This window comes from Takifugu rubripes, chromosome 1, assembly GCF_901000725.2.
Source record: "Takifugu rubripes chromosome 1, fTakRub1.2, whole genome shotgun sequence".
NCBI lineage: Eukaryota > Metazoa > Chordata > Actinopteri > Tetraodontiformes > Tetraodontidae > Takifugu > Takifugu rubripes.
Window position 1 is genome coordinate 5,777,511 of NC_042285.1, and position 20,228 is coordinate 5,797,738.

The 20,228-nt window shown below is 41.4% G+C and overlaps 1 protein-coding gene across 6 annotated transcripts; it reads right to left on the minus strand.

Annotated features, from left to right (window-relative positions):
- Positions 1 to 1,765: 1,765 nt before the first annotated feature.
- On the minus strand, positions 1,766 to 13,620 carry LOC101063476 (zinc finger protein 518A). Of its 6 annotated transcripts, XR_003889136.1 has the most exons (5): positions 13,379 to 13,620; positions 13,076 to 13,298; positions 9,538 to 9,610; positions 8,517 to 8,608; positions 1,766 to 2,427 (listed from the first exon to the last, which is right to left on the minus strand). XR_003889136.1 is itself a non-coding variant. In XM_011618042.2 (4 exons), exon 4 carries the CDS (start codon positions 8,586 to 8,588, stop codon positions 4,650 to 4,652), a length of 3,939 nt encoding a protein of 1,312 aa, XP_011616344.1. In that variant the 5' UTR covers positions 8,589 to 8,608; positions 9,538 to 9,605; positions 13,076 to 13,298; positions 13,379 to 13,610; the 3' UTR covers positions 3,970 to 4,649. The 6 variants fall into 6 exon arrangements, 5 of the variants coding, with proteins under 5 accessions (XP_011616344.1, XP_029695354.1, XP_011616346.1 ...); XM_011618042.2 differs by lacking the exon at positions 1,766 to 2,427 and having other exon boundaries at positions 3,970 to 8,608; positions 9,538 to 9,605; positions 13,379 to 13,610; XM_029839494.1 differs by lacking the exon at positions 1,766 to 2,427 and having other exon boundaries at positions 3,970 to 8,608; positions 13,379 to 13,610.
- Positions 13,621 to 20,228: the final 6,608 nt, after the last annotated feature.

The window sequence follows — 20,228 nt, forward strand, 5'->3', positions numbered from 1 at the left end:
GGGCGTGGGAAGAGTTCGGCGAGGCCATGGAGAACGACTTTCAGACGGCCTCGAAAAGGTTCTGGATCACCATCAGGCGTCTGAGGTGGGGGAAGCAGTGCACTGTCAGCGATGTGTATAGTGGTGATGGTGTGCTGCTGACCTCAACTCGGGATGTTGTGGATCGGTGGAAGGAATACTTCGAGGACCTCCTCAATCCCACCAACACGCACGCCTTCCAGTGAGGAAGTAGGGCCTGGGGACCTGGGGATAGGCTCTCATATCTCCGGCGTTGAAGTTGCCGAGGTAGTCAAAAAACTCCTCAGTGGCAAGACCCCGGGGATGGATGAGATCCGCCCAGAGTTCCTTAAGGCTCTGGATGTTGTAGGGCTGTCATGGTTGACTCGACTCTGCAACATCGCGTGGACATCGGGGGCGGTGCTGCTGGATTGGCAGACCGGGCTGGTAATCCCTCTTTTTAAGAAGGGGGACCGGAGGGTGTGTTCCAACTATAGGGGGATCACACTCCTCAGCCTCCCTGGTAAGGTCTATTCAGGGGTACTGGAGAGGAGGGTCCGCCGGATAGAACCTCGGATTCAGGAGGAGCAATGTGGTTTTCGTCCTGGGTGTGGAACAGCTCCCTACACCCTCAGCAGGGTCTTCGAGGGTGCATGGGAGTTTGCCCAACCAGTCCACATGTGTTTTGTGGACTTGGAGAAGGCATTCGACCGTGTCCCTCGGGGGGTCCTGTGGGGGTCCTCTGAGAGTATGGGGTGTCGGGTGATACGGGCCATCCGCTCCCTGTACGATCGGTGTCAGAGTTTGGTCCGCATTGCTGGCAGTAAGTCGAACTCGTTTCCAGTGAGGGTTGGTCTCCGCCAGGGCTGCCCTTTGTCACCGATTCTGTTCATAATTTTTATGGACAGAATTTCTAGGTGCAGTCATGGTGTTGAGGGGGTCCGGTTTGGTGACCTCAGGATTGGGTCTCTGCTTTTTGCAGATGATGTGGTCCTGTTGGCATCATCGGCCCGTGACCTCCAACTATCACTGGATCGGTTCGCCGCCGCATGTGAAGCGGCTGGGATGAAAATCAGCACCTCCAAATCTGAGGCCATGGTTCTCAACCAGAAAAAGGTGGAGTGCCTTCTCCGGGTCAAGGAGGAGATCCTGCCCCAAGTGGAGGAGTTAAAATACCTTGGGGTCTTGTTCACGAGTGAGGGAAGAATGGAACAGGAGATTGACAGGCCGATCGGTGCGGCGTCCGCAGTAATGCGGACTCTGCACCAGAAGAGAGCACTCTCGATTTACCGGTCGATCTTCGTTCCTCCCACCCTCACCTACGGTGGGTAAGCATTGGGTAAGACCGAAAGAACAAGATCATGGGTACAAGCGGCCGAAATGAGCATCCTCCGTAGGGTGGCTGGGCTCTCCCTTAGAGATAGGGTGTGAAGCTCTGCCATCCGGGAGGAGCTCGGAGTAGAGCTGCTGCTCCTCCGCGTTGAGAGGAGCCAGATGAGGTGGCTTGGGCATCTAGTTAGGATGCCCCCTGGACGCCTTCCTGGTGAGGTGTTCAGGGCATGTCCCTCCGGTAGGAGACCCCCGGGAAGACCCAGGACACGTTCGAGAGACTATGTCTCTCGACTGGTCTGGGAACGCCTGGGGATCCCTCCGGATGAGCTGGAAGAAGTAGCTGGGGAGAGGGAATACTGGGCTTCTCTTCTTAGGCTGCTGCCCCCACGACCCGACTCCGGATAAGCGGTAGAGGATGGATGGATGATATTGATTTTTATACCCAGTTGAATTGTGATGGTATATTTGTATGACAGGACCACCAGCCAGGCCACTCTGGTGGGTCCGTCACACTTCCCACAGACATCCGGGATGAACCTTACCTGGGCCTGACATCAGTGGGTGCAGAGGCTCCAGCATTCTCACTCTTCCTCCACTGGCAGTAAATCCACACTTTGACTTCAAAGAACTGGAACATATTGTAATCCTTCAGATTTAACTGACTGGAAAAGTGAGATATACTGTGTGGCAATGGGCTCGTGCTGATTTTATGCTCTACACTTGTTCAATACACATGTTATCAATAGGTCATTCAAGGCTGCAATTAACGATATGGTTGAATAAAAAAAGGTAATGATGGTGAAAAAAATACATATATACAGCACATCATTGACCAGCTGACCACAAGGCACTTTGTGTGAGAATGCTTAGACTTAACAGAGTACTAGAGAGAGGGAAATGATGAAATTGACTGACCTATGTCAACTTATGACTTCCTACAAAAAAAGAAAGAAAAAAAAGAACCTATCCTTGATATTAAACTTCTCAACATGTTTATTTAGGAAGCACACTGATGAGTGTAACAGGGTATAACACAAGATGGTCTCAAACAAGGTAACAGTGATGTCTTGAATGCATCTCTGGCTGCATGATCCCACGCTGTGAAAGAAAAAACAACTAGCTGAGGATGCTGGGTCCATATGAGTCTTCGTGACAGGTCTGGTCAGAAACAGGCACATCAAATGCACCTTCTCCTTATCCTTGCACTAATGAGCTAATATTCTATAATGCGCTTATCCAGTCAACCTTATGTAAAACATGGTTCATCTTGGCATTTCTAATTGGTCTCTGCTGCAGATTCAAAAACTGTCCATTGATTTGGACAGATAAATGACATTTCCAAATAAAATTTGACTAGATTTACTTTGTCATAGTCTTACTATATGCACATTTCACTAAAATCTAAACAGAACTGAAATAGTAAAGAGTATATAATTTTACCTCATGGCCAAATCCCAATGAATTTCTGCCATAATTAAATAAAAAAATCATATACAGCCATTTCCTTTAAGGGAATCTTTGATTTGTGAAATGGCTGGGTCTTCACCTCAATTTAATCGGGGAAGATAACTGCACCAATTAAAACAATTATGCATTTATCTTTAGTTGCAGCCCATTTTATAGCATTATTCTGTCCAGTATTATATTATATTCAGACTTCAATACCCAATGGTGTCTTATTCTGCAATAATAACACAACTTATTTACCACATGGGAAAATGCTCAAACAACACATTAAGACACCTGCAGTGTTGCAGAAAAGCATGGAGGTTAGGTTGATCCACAGTGGCGGCCCTTCAGAAACCGCAGTGACCCAGGTCATTCCCTCAGACTCGGCCTATAAATGCCCTTATATAAATTTGTATAAGAATAAAGTGTCTTCTTTGTAAAAAAAAAAAAACAATAAGCTTGCAAGAAAGGTGTGAAAAAGGACAAGAACACCTTTGGAAGATAGTGAAGGGAGAGTTATGTATGGTTGTTTCATAATCCTTCTTTGCATTAAGCTAAATCCTACATGACACACAGGACATTACTTCTCAGTACCGACAAATAATTAGCTAAAATATAATCCGAGCACTTCCAGAGGGAAAAGAAAAGGCTTTGTTGGAAGAATGTGCAAGCAACACAACGGATCAGCTTTTCAGTCACTGAAGACAAAACTGACCAAGCTGCAAATAACAAAATTGGTCTAAAAAGCTCAGAAAATGTGATACCAGGGTGGAAATTTTCAGTTTTCATTATGGCGTTCATACGATATAGCACTGTTTCAAAATTGGTCTATTTAATGCTAAATGTCAGATGTTGTTAAACCTATTTCAGTTTAAACGTCCCATTTAAGTTTAAATTGTGGTCTTCAGTGTAATTTCTTCCATGTAAGCAGTGCTATTCTTTTCATAGTCACATGCTGAAATTGCATATCTTTTAAACAACTGAGTTCTGGAGTTATTAAAAGTTCATTTCAATGAATGAAGAGACAGTATCTTGGAAATGTTGAACTTAGTAAATATATATACGCACATACAGTGTGTGTATATATATACATTTATACACACATATATGTATTTTACCTTACAGTAGTGTCGTTGAAGGCAAGTTTTGACATTGCTAAGACAATTGTACCAGTTCAATAATATGGCCCAATGCATTTCCTGTCCGTCTTTAATAGAGCACCCTGACGGATACGTTAAGTACAAAAAAATAATAATTCTGAAATGAGTACAAGTAACAAACATAATTTGCATCCAAACTGCATAGGGTAAAGATATTTCAAACTATGTCTCAAGTAACGGCAGGGATTCCCTATTCAAGATAACAAGTGTTACTGCAAAAGCATTTTATAAAACTGTACATTTTTAATACAGACTAAAGACAGTAGGGGGGGGCAAACTATGAACTAACCTTGACAACAATGTAATATATGATCAGTTCAAATAACCTACAGAAACCATATTTTGGACATTGTGTTACACAAAAAAAACTTTTTTGAAATGAGCTGATTAAAGAAAAAAAATCCCTTACATTCTTTTTAGATTTGTGAAAACAATGAATTGGTTTAATAAAATTACCTGAGTAAATTAAACCACCTTTGCATCTTACGGAAATTAAAGAACTACTATTTCTACTATTTACAGTGACCTCTGCTGCAACCTCATACCATACCAACATTTGCCATATAGTACACCACTAAATGGTAAATTATGGTACACTAACAACATATTTACAATTAAAACATAATAGTGGATGGTCATTTACAGTATACAACTTGTTTTATTCTTCCAGAATTTGAAAAAACAACCAATTATTTAACATTGCAGAAACCTTTAAAACAATTTGTTCCAGTCTCGTGTTGCTTCCATGAGATGGCGTTGGCCATGGCCAATCCAATCTTCCTGGCTGTTGAAAAGTCTACCGCAAAACCAACAATCAAACGCAACTGAAGTCTGTGAAGAACCCGGCAAACTTTTCACAACTTCATACTTTTTCCTACTTTTCTTCCTCAGTTTCAGTCTCAGGAGGAATTGTTCACGGACAGAACTCTGAACTGGACGTGGTCTGTCCCTGTGAGACAAAATACCTTTGGTGAATGGTTTGTCCCCTGGAGAGCTCATTTCAGAGAGTGCCTGGAGAGTTTTCTGAGATAAGACGACCTTGGAAACAGCACCTTTGTGTCTGTTAACCACCTTCATGATATTGGCGACCTCAGGAATGTCAGCATCTGGGTGATTGAGCACTACAACCGGCTGGTTTCTCCGAGGACATCTCACCTGCTGCAAGCAACTTAATGGAGCAAGCCTTAAAGTCCTTTCCACTTCTTTGGACACAGGTTTCCAGTAGAGGGTAGTCTCAGTTTTCTTTGAGAGTTTTCTAGCTTTGTGCATCAGTTCAGGAAGTTCGTCAAATAACTGCTTCCTGCGCCTTTTTCTTTGGCTTGGAGGCCGAATTGGCCTTGGAGCAAGGACAGGTTCAGCTATGTCGTATAGTGGTGCGCTCACATCAATCCGAGCGTGAGAAAGGAGAGTTTCTTTGACAGCTTTGTGAGTTGTACTTTGCAAGGCGATCAGTTTCTTCATTCCGCTACAGGCTTCAGTGGGATTTTTGTTAGACGACACCAGGAAACACTGGGTTGGAGGACTAGCTGGCATAAACAAAGGCTGCGTGTTTGACGTGCAAGTGCTATTGGTTAGACTAGTGGTGGGAGTGACGATTTTGAATATGACTTTGTTTCCAATACCGTCACCTGTTTCGCTACCATGAGTTTGAAGCTTTCCGTCTTGGTTATTCAAAAGAAGTCCTGATTTGGTTGGAGAGATGTATCTGAGAAGGAATGCCTGCTGGCCAGGCTGCAAGGCGCCGAGTTTGTTTGCAGAGCTAACGGACATCGCCAGAACTGGTCTCGAGTTCAACTGGAGTTGTGTTCCAGCTAATTTGACGCTGGAAGTACTAGAACTCTCATTAGGTGGTAAAGGCCTTTGAAGTAGATAACATGTTGGTTGTGTTTTGTTTTTCTTTGTGGATGTTCTATGTAGTGACTGTGATAGGATTAAAGGACTCTTTAAACCTAAATGGTTGATTAAGAAATTATTGGAATTTTGGCAATCACTTGATTGGACAGCAAGCAGTGTCTTGTTTTCAGCCATTGTCTTTTGTGCAGGTACATGTAACCTCCTGCTGATAGGATTTAGATTTGCACAACCTTGATTACATGATTTTTCTTGAGCTGTCTGAAAATAAGACACATTGATTTGAGGAGTAGAGCTGGTTATCAGTTTGAACCCTGGATGGTCTTTGGCCTGCACTGGCATGACAGATTTAACCTCAGTTGTGCTTGGTAAAACTGGTTGCTTCTTCTCTGGTGAAGGGGAAATTTGGCAACTTTCTTTTGTCTGGTCCAACAAATCACTACTTGCGCTTGAATAGTGAACATTTGCTGTATCTGGCTCCTGGTTAATTACAGCATCTGAAGGTTTCTTGTCTAAACTATCCAGCGGGGATGAATAATTCTTGGCTCCCGATTGTTCTGGAGATATAGGAACAATGTCCTCCTCAATTTTAATTATATTAAAGTCTTGAAAAATAGATTCGAGGCTTCCATCCTCCCCAGAAGAGTCCTCAACTACACATTTGTCAATTATATCATCACTTTCTGACAATTTGTCAAAGTCCTGCTGATCTTGGTCCAGTGCTTCTTCATCTAGACTTTGAGGGAATGTATCTAGAGGCTCTACCATTGCAGACCCCACAGGTACGCCCTCTATTCTTTCTTTTCTGAGGGAATCTTTGTAGATAGTGCTACAATTTGGGACAGTGTTAGGTGATGGATTTAATTTTTCTTTAAAATAGTTGTGAAATGTAAATACTTCTTGACTTTGAGAGTTTCTTCCAGCACTGTCATGTTCATTTTTGTGTTCAATCTCAATGTGAATCCCACCAAGTTTGTCTTTTCCTGAAAGGGGCTCAAAATTGTCTTTAATGCTACTCAAAGATTGGAACTCATTGATTTGATCGGCTGGAGCAGTTACTGGAAACTCATCTGCAGCCCTGCAGTTTGCAACTTGTCCGGAAGGCACAGTTTCCTGAGCAACTACTGAATGTGACGATACATTTGAAATATAACTGACAGTTAAACCACTTTGGCCAGTTGCACCAGAGTAAACTGATGGAGAGAAAATACTACTGTCAAAACCGGTTGCTTCTTTACTCTGAAGAATCACATGATTACAATTATCTGAACTAGAACAGGATGCATCTAAACAGCATTGCTGTAATAGAGGACTCGTGTCACTCTCTACATCTGTTTGAGAGCTTGTATCAAGGTTACACACGGAGGTTTCTTCCTCCTCAATCTTAACTTTTACTGCCACAATCTCATCTGGATTAGTCTGCATGCAGGACATTGGTTTGGGTGAATCTATAAATGAATCTGATATTGATTTCTTACAGCCGGCACACTCCCCATTTTCATTACCAACCGTGCTGTTATCAACCTGAGGAGGTGCCGAGGAGCACACACTTTCAGGTGAGGGGTGGTTGTGAGTGGAAGACAATTGCTTTCCTGCGGGTATCACTTTGAGAACGAGATGTTTTTTGCCATCAACCATCTTAAATCCCACCACTTTGGTTGTGCAGTTTGGGGGCAGAGATATTTTATTTCGAACCATGAGAACAGTCAGCCCATTGCTGTTGGATTTCCCGGAAACGTCAAAGGCTGCCAAGCCATCAAAATCCTGCAAAACTGTCAGGTCTGTGTTGTGAGAGCCTTTGGTCCACGTTTTACTCTCCCTTTTTGCTACTGTAGTATCCATTAAGTGATACGTCTCCTCCATGGATAATTCTGGTGTGGTCAGCCTGAAACTTTGATTGGACAAACTCCCAGCGACATGGTTCACTCTTGATAGCTTCTGAATGTCCTGTGAGTCGCTGTTCAGCAAAACCTCTGCGCCTGCAGAAGGAGCAACGTGGGTGCTACTGTCTTCTGTCTCAATCCATCCGTTCATCTTCTCAGCTTCGTCCTTATGAACAGCTGCCAAGTGGTTTGCCAGATACTCACTGGTGGTTGTTCCATACCCACAGATTTCGCAGGTGAATGGGAACGAACCCAAGTGTGCTTTCACATGCTTCTTGTAGTCATTTTCATTCAAGCTGATGTGTCTGCATTTTGAACACTTCCACGGACTTTCATTATGATGATGAATGTGCTGGACAAATGTACCAGCGTCAAATGTTATGAACTCACACCAGTCACAGTTGAACTGCCCATTTTGACTGTGACACATGATGTAGTGTCTGGTAAGCAAAAGCAAAGAGTACTGAACACCATCACTGCAGAGTTCACAGGTGACCAAGGTATTTCTGTGCTCAATGCGATGCCGTTGGAGAGCAGGAAACTCATGAGTGACGAAGCAGCACAGGTCACATGGGTATGTTGGCAGGGTTTCTTTGTGAACCGCTCGAAAATGCTTCAGTAAATCATTGGGACTATACGTTGTGCTGTCTTTACAGACTGAGCATTCAAAGCTCAGGATCTTTCCGGAAAAAACTGCCCCCTGTTGAATTTTACAATGAGTCTTACTCAGAGAGAGCTTTTCTTTTTTGATAGAACCTCCAAGTCCGTTTGTGGAAGAGCCTTCACTGTTGAAGAATGAACCACCCGTCATGTCTCTTAAATGCTTGTACACAAATTCTTTTACCTTCCGTGTTTCATCGTCTATTGATTTGCATTTTTGTGTAGAACTGTAAGGTACTTTCAGATTTTCTTCCATCGCTGTGTATCCTCAGGTATCTGAAAGAGAAAAACCCATATGCATTATTCTGTAATATAATGCTGGAAGAAAGAGGTAGCATAAATGTTAATAAAATGTGCCAGTTGGCCAAAGGATCATTTTTAACTGCAGTCCTCCAGCATTAAACAAAGTTAGTGGCTACTTTTCCTCATGCTGTGTGCATTATAACTAGTACGGATGCGCAGACTTCTACCAAGCAGGCAATTCCTCCAAATATTGTGACTTGCATCCATAGTTAAGTATTATAAGCAATATTAGGGATGTGACAATTAACAGTATAATGATAAACCACAACAAAATTCCTGACAGTTATTTTTACCATTTCACATTCTAATTAGCATGAATGCAGTGTTTGATTATAACAATTTAAATAACTTCAAAGTTTATTAAATGAAAGTAATGAAGTTGTCACACCAATTATTTCTGTCTTATATTACTTTGGTTTATCCTTATTGAACTTTGAACTTAGAAGAGGCCAGTCTTAAATGCCCTCTGGAGTTCATTCCTGTTTAGCCTTTTTCATCTCAGTCACTTTTGGGGAAAAAAAGGTCAAAAATAGGCAAAAAATAAACAATAATAATAAAGTCTTAAGAGTACTTGTTATATTGCACATAATCCAAATGTCAATGTCAACTGTGTTTTTGCACGTCTGGCATGACAGAGAAATGTTAAAATGATTATGTGTCGCTGTGTTACTCGCAGTGTCAACTGTGTCGCCCCATAAAATGTGGCTTTGTCAAAGAGCGCAGTGAGCAAACTCAAAACTCATCAAATAGTGTATCTAATATCAATTGTAAACTAATGTAAATACATTTATGCCAAGTGACATGATAAACTGTAAGAAAATTAATAGATTTGTTACCGCAGTGCACATTTTTCAAATTGAAATGCTATTAACTTTAGGATTGAATTTGAATAAATAAAATACCTGTTCTCAACATTGTAACTCCAACAAGGAATCAAGCCATTTTGGAAGAGGGGAATATTGTGTAGCCACTGTTCTGGAAGAAAGAGAAAAGTCAACTTTCATCTTCACATTTTTAGCAACTTTTTTACAAGGTCTATTTAAAGTCAGAGCTAACAAAAAATTGAAATTCATTCATTATGAACATGCGATTCAGTCCCTCTAGAAAAAAAAAACATGATTATGTGATCATTTATTCATAGTTCAATGCTTTATCAACCAAACACCCTGCAAATAGCCGGGTTCCCTTCAAAATGCTTGAAATACGCTGTGGCTGCATTAATTCGAAGCCCATGCATTTACATTGAAAAAAGCCCCATATATCCTTGAAAAACGTTGCAAGCAGACTTCACAGTGGAGCAACCATTTCAATATACATTGGGAACATTTTGAGGTCCAAAATGAAACATCTTCACATCACAGGAAAACACACCTTGCTCTGAAATAATTAGGTCTCCCTGTTGCATCTTCAACAGAACAACTTCATACACCAGAGGGATTATGTTAATTTGCTTTGCTATACAGGGTATAACACAAAATTACAACTTCTGTAGCTGCTAACTTCTACAGATGACAACTTCTAACACAGACAGTGTAACACTCCAACTATACGCCACTACAGTCCCACAAGGTAAACAGGAGATCAATAAGAAAGCACCGATGGCTACACATAACTAAGCATGGCCATGTAATGTAAACAGGCACACAATTGCACCAGTTCTTATACAGTATGTAAACAAGAGAAATGAGAGATAATAATCAGCTGTGTTACCACATTTCCCCCGCATCATTTTTGAACCAAAATAAGCGACAGGCTGCTGAAGAAGAAAGAAATTTAAAGTAAAGTGCTTCATTTTGTTTTTGCTCATTATTTTACACTGTGGGAAACACTTTTTTTTAGCAGATGTAATCAGTGTTGATCTTTTTTTTGTAAAAAATGAAGCACAGTTTAATTTCACTAATACCCTGCCTGGACATCACTTTTTTTTTTTTTTTAAAGAGAAAACGTGCCACACAACCAAAGATTGTTGCAATCAATCACAATCACATAAAACTTTGCATTTTTCTAGAGGGACTGATAACTAATGTAAACACAAATAATCTATTAAAAGGGACAAAAAAGTGACTTTAAAAGTTCACAAATTGAGTAGAGGTTGTGTGAATCAAATGCAGTGACTAATTTCAGTGTGACAGTTTTCATTTATTGATCAACTAACCAATTGGTGACTCAATCAATTATGATTACTAAGCCATACAACACAGGCAATCATTCAGAATGAAGTTTTGCATTCTGAATTGTGACTGTTGCCCGTTCCATGTCCAGCCATGAAATCAGTCCATCTGTCATTTTCGAGCTCTGTCTGTCTTGGCCTCTATACATTCCAGGGTCTCTTTCTTTATGTGTCCAAGTAATGCAGATGGCTGTTTCGCAATTTTGTTTAATTGCATACAATTTCTGTTAAAAATGCCACCACTGTTTATTCTGTCCATGGAAGATATATGCAGCATGTGTCTGCAAAATCACATCTGAGCTGAGGATCCTCATACTGATGCTGATTGCTATTTTCTTCTTAGTAAATATACTTATCATTTTCATACACGGTGTTCTTGCGTTGCTGCTCTACATCTGAAATCTGTTTCACAACTCCAGCTAATGTCATCCATTAACTGAGGCATTTAAAATGGTTAACCTGCTTCAGTATTCCTTGGTCTAGCTATGTGTTACTGGTTGGGATGATATTTCTCTTTAAAATTACCGTTAGCTGTGTTTACATTGATGCACTCTAAAAGCCAGTGGCAGATCAGCTGTGATTTTGCATACGGACAAAGTGGAGTGGGTCTGCTCTCTCCTGACTGTAACGGGGACTGCTGCGTGAGGCTACTGGGAGCCTGACAGCCTGCGAGGGCTTTGGGACAGGGGAGGAGCTCACGGCAGCACCCGCAGCTCATTGAGGACAGTAAGCGCAGAATGATACGTCAGAGTCTCCTAAATACCAGAAACGTCCAACAACACCAGAAAGTGTCACTAGACTTGTCGCTAGTTGCTTATGGGAAAACAACAAAATGATCTGAAAAGGCATGGGGTTTTTGCAAAAAAGTTGCCAATCTGGCAACACTGGCGGCCTTACATGCGTAAACAAACACTGCGTGCCGCCCCCCCCTCCCCCACAAAGAGAAGGAGAAAAATAATATTGGTATTGAGTATTGGCTCAGTTCTTCTCATTGGTATGACAGATGCAATTGCTGATATGCCATGCTTTCCTAACAAAGATACATACACACATGCATATATATATATGCACGTGTATAGATAGATAGATAGATAGATAGATAGATAGATAGATAGATAGATAGATAGATAGATAGGCATGTCATATACATGTCATACATACACACGTATGCATGTGCATACAGCTGTATATGTATATATACACACACCTGACTACATGTATATACACATACTGTATGTCTATAGGTGTATATATACATATAGTGATATAGTTAGATGAATTGGATATGTATGTATACCCATGCATGTTTGTATCAAATTAAATCAAAATAAAATACATATAACACACCCCTCATTCAGTCTATATTCATATAAAAACCATTGTGTCACAACAGTCATTCTTTTAAAAAAAATCTTGTTAAAAACATGTCAGCATTTCCTATTAGACATTCGATACAACTCCAAAATTAGCTGGTGTGATTTTGCAAAATTTGTCTACAGCTCGATTCAATAAATGCACCCAACAGATTCTCCATCTTTTTAAAACATGACGCTCTGGCATTCTGATTCCAGGGTCAGAGCAAGATGTCTGCAATGTTAATATTAATGTACATTAGCATCAATTTACAACATGTCAGCTGTCAACAGGGACAGAGGAAGCCATGTTGGATGAAAAATGGCTGCCACAATGTTGTGAGTCTTTTAGTGTAGTTCCATTTGAGTCGTTGTACTCAAGCAGCAAAACAAAAAAAAACAAATACAGCTTTCCCGAATCAGACTCAATGCATTAAGATACCTAACTCTTACTATTATTTAGGAAATTCGGGATGTATTATGGTACACCTGCGGTGCAGACAGGTAGCTATTCCAGGCCAATGCCATCTCTGGTGGGATATAATTACAGAGATGAAGTTGCATCGATTCACTACTTCGTACTCAGAGACAACACAAGACTATTTGCAACATGTCATCTCTATCAATGTCGGTCAAGATTCCACACAACAAACATCTGTCATTTATTCGTACTTTGTTGCCTGACAATATCCACAGAAGTTTAGCAAAGACAAGGAACCCATCAATTCAGGCGAAAAGGAGAAAAACCCACGGCAATGTTTCCTGTATGTTTCAATGATGTGTGGAAAACATGCGAGCTACTTGGGCGACAATCTGGCTGTGTGTGCACTTTAATAAGCAGTTCTTGTGGAACCAAATACGTTCTAACGCTCCACACGCCAAGACGACCGAAGTTATTAGAAACGAATTTTTACTTACGGCGAACTTCGTGTAAGTTGGGGCCCACGGTTATTAATGTCTGACAACATGCAAAGAAAGCTCTAGCAGGAAACAGTTTGATCACTCGCTTTCCTGCCCTCTCCTGTATGAAAGCTTAAAGACGGCGGCCATGACACCTCCATCCGGGTCTTGCAGCGGAGGAATATCTACTTCTCCCCAATCGCAAAGTAGGGCCACCGAAGTTTCCTCACAGTGGAGCCCGCTAGAATCACCCAAAAACATACAACATGATAAGACTGGGTGTGTTGTGGGTCTCCATCGTGTTTTCAGAGCAGGAGTTACCGTCATTCATGATGTCTGTCCAATCGCGTTCTTAGAGAGAGAGAGGGAGACTCGGACACAGTATGACCTCCTAAATGCTTCGCAGGAAGTCGAGTGTCTGTCGATCGCAAACTGAATATTCAGCATAATCTCTCCGGCACAGGGTTTAAAATCGACGTAAAGCATGCTGTTAGCAACATAAGGTGTTGTACTTGCTGTCGCCCCCAGATGGTAATAAAACTGTAGGCTAAGCAATTTCCCTGCTCGACCACCTTGATCAAGGACATAGAATGGAAAAGATTGAAATCTCCCCAGTTTGATCAGTTCTAATTTCCCCCCTAGTACATAACTAACTTCTATACAATCCCTTAACCATCTGCATATGTATAGGTCAAGCATTTAGATAGGATAGGAGTTAACATAAATACTATTTCAAACATTTTAATTTAGGAAATTCAATTATTTGTAATTCTCTTTAAGGCTCAGCTAGGTCCACATCACACAAAACAGCCCAGTAACACAAGTGTTCCATAGTATGACAGTGCTGCATACCAGCTTAGTCAAAACAGCTATCGTGTCGTTTTTGTACACACTTAACCTACACTTACATTTGTCCATTAAACAAGACTGTCTTCAATGTGATATTTGACTGACAGCTGTGATGACAGGATAATTTTTTAGCTCATAGCAAGTCGGAATTTAGGTGTTGATGTTAATTCTGTATATTCTCTTGCAGTTATTCTGGAGGAAAACCACTGTTATATGAATGTAGGTGCGCTACCCTGTTACTGCATATTGTTTCTTTCTTTTGAATAAATCTGTCATTGTTGATGATGTCATTACTGCTGAGATGGAAGGTCCTCTTCTGTCACTGTGCTCTGCTGCTGGCCAGAAACAATAGATATCTAAAGTGCCGGGCACCATTATGCTAGGACAGGACAGTGGCAAAGGCTGGCCTGTCAGAGGTCAGGGACATCCTCAGAGGCCTAGAGACATTATTTCTTCATCTTCATGTTAATGATTTTGCTTATGTTCTGTTAGCTGTCAAACTCAATAGGAAAAGTTCATATATGAATCATATATATATCAAATCCTGACTCTGATGTGCTTGTTAACTACAGTCTATTGACAGTGCCTAACCAACATACCACCCTCCAGGCCACATTAAACAGACTGTGTAACTGCTTATTGTTCAAATTCTAATTCCAAATTCTATAGATACCTGCTGTAAATATCGGCCAAGTGCATCATCACCCATGAATAATATGTGCACATCTTACACTCATTTCTGACTTTTATCATTTTAATAGGCTTTGAACTATGGCAAGAAAGTGGCCACTATACATGTACTATGAACTTTATCTTAAGAACTGTTACATCTTCACACTGCATTCACAGCATTCCTCAATGATTCTTGATGTCTCCGCTTCCTGGGACCAGCATGCACCATGTGTGACATCTGGACACTGGACAAAGATTAAGCTCTTGTAAATTTAAAGCCATCACTTCAGTACAAAACTTTATTTGATGTACACTTAAAATGTATTGCATTTCTGAATTCTGTTGTGCAATTGTTTGATATCTTGTCTGGGTGGAATTCTGCATTTGCAGAAGTTAATAAAGCTAGGCTGACTTTAGGTTAAAGTGAAGGTTCTCTTTATTGCCAAAACACAATTTTCGTAATAGTCTCTGAGCCTCCCAGTTCAGACTGTGATATCTCTGACTTGATTAAAACTTTTTGAAACTTCTTCCATCAGGATTTCAATATCTGCAAAGACCTGTCACCCAGCATGCATGTCTTAGTCCTTTCCTTTGTAAAGAAAAGCAAACTGTATTGCTATGATAGAGATTCTGAGTGGACAGTTTGGGAGATGTTGAAACTCCCTTAAAACCACCTCAAGTGAGTGATCATCCATCTACCACATAAATCCACAGCTGCCAAATAGGGACACATGACATTTATTCTCATTTATTCTCTAAACCAACTAGCATTGTTAGTGTTTGAATGTTGGTTGAAGAAGTCGGGATTATGAAGTCATGATGAAGGGGTCATGAGTCTCAATGCGGCTCAAACATTGTATTTGTGAGAATCCCTGGGGATCCAGGATATTAGTGGGAAATTAGCTCAAATATCACTGAGAATCAATTATGAGTTATGTTAACTGTAGCCAAAAAGTTCCACCCTGCAGGCCTATAGACTGCAATTTTGCCTATTACTACTATAGTTTACTTATCTTCCACCAAAACACATACTGGTATTAAAAACAATAATAAAATTGGGTATTATATTCAATTAACTGTGACATTTTTAAACCAATTTGATAATATACAATCACCATTTGAGATTGATTTGTTACAATTAACAAAGGAGTAACTAGAATGATACTGAACAAATGAACCTTAAACCTGAAGGAACAGATGTGTGATGCACATTAAAAGTCACACGAAGACAGAACATTAATTTATAGAATGCAGGTATAGGAAAACACCTGACTGTGCACCAGATTACATAACCATCAAAACTTGATAACTGAAAAATTATTCAGAACTGACAAGTTTACACTTTTGAATTGCAATGAACACATTTGTGAATCCAAATTTCCGTTAATTAACTGTTATTATCTAATAAAAAACATTGCATTATACTCTTTACACATTCACTTTTCATTTGATAACTCCAAAAACTTGTTACTGATTAGTTTTTTACGGTCACGTTAATAGGCCCAGTCTGACAGAAGTGAAAGAAGAGCATGGTCTTAATATAGAAGGCAAATGTGTAACTACAGGGGTGGAAACAATCAGAGCAGTCGGGGAAGAGAAAATATAGAAACACAACCACTTTGGTAGACAGCAGCAAGGAAAAACTAGAAAACACTCTGAGCACAGCCAGAAATGTTGATGGCTGATCAGGTAAGGGAGATAAGGCAAGAGTAAGGACAGAAAGAAAAGTGACATAAGGACACAAACACATCGTTACATGTGTACAACATACATATAAGAACAATTGCTTTTGTAACCTAAATGCTGATGATTGATTCAGAGCTGTATAAGCCCAAATAAATGTATTTAATCAAGGTAAACTCAACACTGATCCAGGCGTTCACCCAATGAAAATAATATTGCAGTCCCACACAAATCCAATTTTGTTTTGGCAAACAGCATAATCCCATCAAATTCTGTATAATATGTTGGACCCAAAAGAACAGTATTCCTCTTTGCTGGCAATGAGCTCCTGCAAGGGTCCAATTTGTATGAGCTGTCATTATGTCAAAGTCAAACCCATCAAACACACCCTCACAGGGACTACAGTCTACTACCCAAGAACGGATATCCTCGGGGTGTGTGTTGAGCTCCCTACTCTACACCCTGTACGCACATGACTGCACCCCTACACATCCCAGCAACAGCATCATAGAGTTTATTATACCACTGTCCTGGGCCCATCTCAGAAGAGGATGAGTCTGCATGCTGGAACCCAAATGGAAGGGCTGTCATTGCTTAGTCATAACCTTTACCATGTCACTGCCTCCGATCTTTGCTACAGCATCATGAGGAATGATTTTTGAGTGATGAAAATAATGAGTGAATACTACAAATATAATTCAGACAAGAAAGCTGAGTGTGAGCCTACCAGGATCACTTCCTTTCACTAGATGATTATATGCCTTTTGTTTTGACTGTTTTGTGAAGCATATAATTTAAGACCACAGACCCACTTTACTAATTTATTAAATTAATCATAGATACATATTCTGATTAACAATAGAAAGGTTGTTGATTGAAAGAGTAATTAATGGCACTTTGGGTATGCCGTGATTTCTGGACTACAGAGCGCACCTGATTAAAAGCCACATAATCTAATTTTAGAAAGAAAATCAATTTTGTACTTATACAAGCCGCACCGGATTTTAAGCCACGTGTATCCTATGTAGTAATATGAAAAATTAGATCGAAAACATTCAGTACCGGTATATGTTTTTATTACCATAAGAGACGAGTCACTGACGAGTGACAAACAGACAGGTAAGAAACAACAGCCACTCTTTTCACTTGTATGTTTATACAGAGACCTTGAATCCAATTTTCATCACGTCAGGATTGCCTTTAAAGGAAATGTTGACTGTGTGTGAAATCACACCCTCCTTGCCTACCCACTATATGTTTTCAGACACTCAGCTGTGGTGCTACAAACTCTGTCATAGTGTTGCATAACGCACCAGATCAACAGCAGCCCTGGGAGAATCATTTGATTTTTTTCTACTGATTAATAAATATAAAACATTCACTGGTAATTTCTTTGTTAATGTACTCTTATGTCATATATAATATTTCACTGAATTATTAATTAACATTTATTGTCATGTCCAGCTTCTCATTTGTGACTGTAAAGGATGATCAGATATATTGCTTGGTTAGGGAGCATCTGTTGTCCCCTATGACCTTGTGGTGGTCATGAGTGCCAGAGATGATGAGGCTGATGGACGATGATGATCTGAGAATTCGGCTGGGGGAGTTTATGCGAAGTTCACTCAGATAGGGAGGGGCAAGGTTATGGAGGGCTTTGAAAGTTAGGAGAAGGATTTTAGAGGTGATGCTGTGTGTGACTGGGAGCCAGTAAAGCTGTTGGAGAACAGGGGTGATGTGATGGGTAGAAGTTGTCCTGGTGATGAATGAATTGCAACAATCCAGGAGAGAGGTAAACAAAGAGTGGACAAAGATGGTGGTGATGGTGGGGTGAGGGAAGGACAGATCCAATTAATATTATATAGATGCACGTATGCTGACTTTACTGATGTTTGGAAAGGCAAAGTGCCATCAAGGAAAACACCCAGATTCTCAGCAGAAACATAGAGCTGGGTGTCGTGTTAGTGCATGTTATATTTGCAGAATAAGTGGCAGACAAAGAGGAGAAATATGATGAAGAAGATAGGACTGAGGACAGAACTCTGGGGGACACCAGAGGGGATTGAGACTGCTGGGCTGTGACTGTTTTTAACAGAATTAATTGTAAACGGCTGGAGAGATGTGATGTGTGGTTCCGGAGCCAATGTGAGCTAATGGATGGTGATGACAGAATTTATCACATAATCAACCAAAGGCTGTATATTCTGAGGGATCTTTTTTTTTCTTAGAATATACTTGGCTGCACCTTCAAATATTACTCAGTTCTGTGCAAAATTGCACTTGTTGCAAATCCCCATATTTGCAGAAAAGTCTTCTCAGCAAGTTTAATATTCCATATTATAATATTCTCACTGAAGTAGCTATTTTTGCTCTGTTGTCTTGGGAACTTTTATAAACCTACTTGGGAAAGAATCTGTCAAACTATTAAACCCTGCAATGAGTCAATTAAGTCTTCTACAGTTTCGTTCGCCAACAAAAATAAGCCTTTTGTGAATTAAATTAAGATTAGAACTTGAATATTAGCTCACATCTAGCATCAGCACCCAGGGGTCCAAAGCAAAAAGATTAACAAGCCAAGGTTTTTCACTACCATGCTGCTGCTGTACAGACATAAGCATGACTGGTGAGAAGGTTAACAGTGAATGCCTCACTTAAAGTGTCAGTTAAAAAAAACAGTAGGAAGTTGGAAAAGTGTAAATCGCAAAATTGCATAAGAAAGAGTTTGAGTTCTGGGGCAGTGGTAACTCTGAGCAATGGAGGGCTCTTGGCGCAGACAAAATTTCGGAGGTGTTCTGCTAGCAGGGGGAGGGCCAGGACATTTCAGAGCACCACCAGGGTATCTTTGAGCATAAGTAAAAATTACTGAACCACACAAATACTCACATAGGGGCCTGTGATGAGCTGGTGTCTCATTCAGGGGTGTACCCTGCCTTCACCCATATGCGGCTGGGATAGGCTGTCACAGCCCCATTCCCTCAGTTCCCTCCTGTCCCGGTAATTTTCCACTCCACCTGCCAGCCACTCCCACCCCGTCAGCTCAACTCCACTCACCTGCAAGCACAGCTGCAGCCGATTCCCAATCAGCCCGGTTTATAAGCCTCCCCTGCACTCTCAGTCCTTGCCAGATAGTTCTTCTGCTTTGATGCGAGACTTTCCAGCGTTATTTCCCTGCCGGATTACCTGTTACCAACCCTGCCTGTCTTCGTTCTGCCTGCCTCGCCTGTTCCCTGGAAAACCTACCTGCTTTCTGTCCCTGACCACGACTTCTGCCTCAGCGTTTCTGGTTCCTGCCCACTCGCCTGGTCCTGACTTCACTGCTGCTCACCCCCAGTCTGCTCAGCTACATCGTCGGTCTCATCTCCTGTAAGCCCTGTTCTGTCACTCCTGCTGTAAACGGGACTGTACGGTTCCGAGGATTCACGTCCTCCCCCCTCAGTTCCGCACTCTGACTCTGCTCGACCCAATCCCCGAGCCTGAAACCCATTGACTTTGTGTGGGCCCTCGGCCTGAAGAACGGACGGTTTCCTGTGCTTCCTTGTCTGCCTGAGTTCCTGTTTGCCCGTGTGCTAATAAAAGTCATTACCACGGTCCAGTTTTCCAGAGTGCTGCTTTTGGGTCCTAATTGCACCCGTGACAGTACAATCTGGCCAAACATGGACCCAGCACACTCGTCACCACCTCAGTCTCATTTGGACCAAGGCTCCAACAATTTGAGTCCCCAGCTAGCCTCCAATGCAGGAGAGGCTCGGCAGACGGCGTCAGTTCTGGAGCAGGCATTAACTTCAGTAGCCACCCAGGTCCAACAGCTGGTGGTCTCTGTGTCCCAACCAGCCACTCCTGTTCCTGCTCCCGCTCCTCCTCCGGTTCCTGCTCCCCCACCAGGCACTGCTCCAGAGCCCCAGGTGGGAGCCCCAGAGCGTTATTCTGGGGACCCCGAGGGCTGCAACCCGTTCCTCACGAACAGTTC

Bases quoted from the DNA above. Each gene is read 5' to 3' on its own strand.
- LOC101063476 (XM_011618044.2), bottom strand. From the start codon at position 8,588: ATGGAAGAAAATCTGAAAGTACCTTACAGTTCTACACAAAAATGCAAA.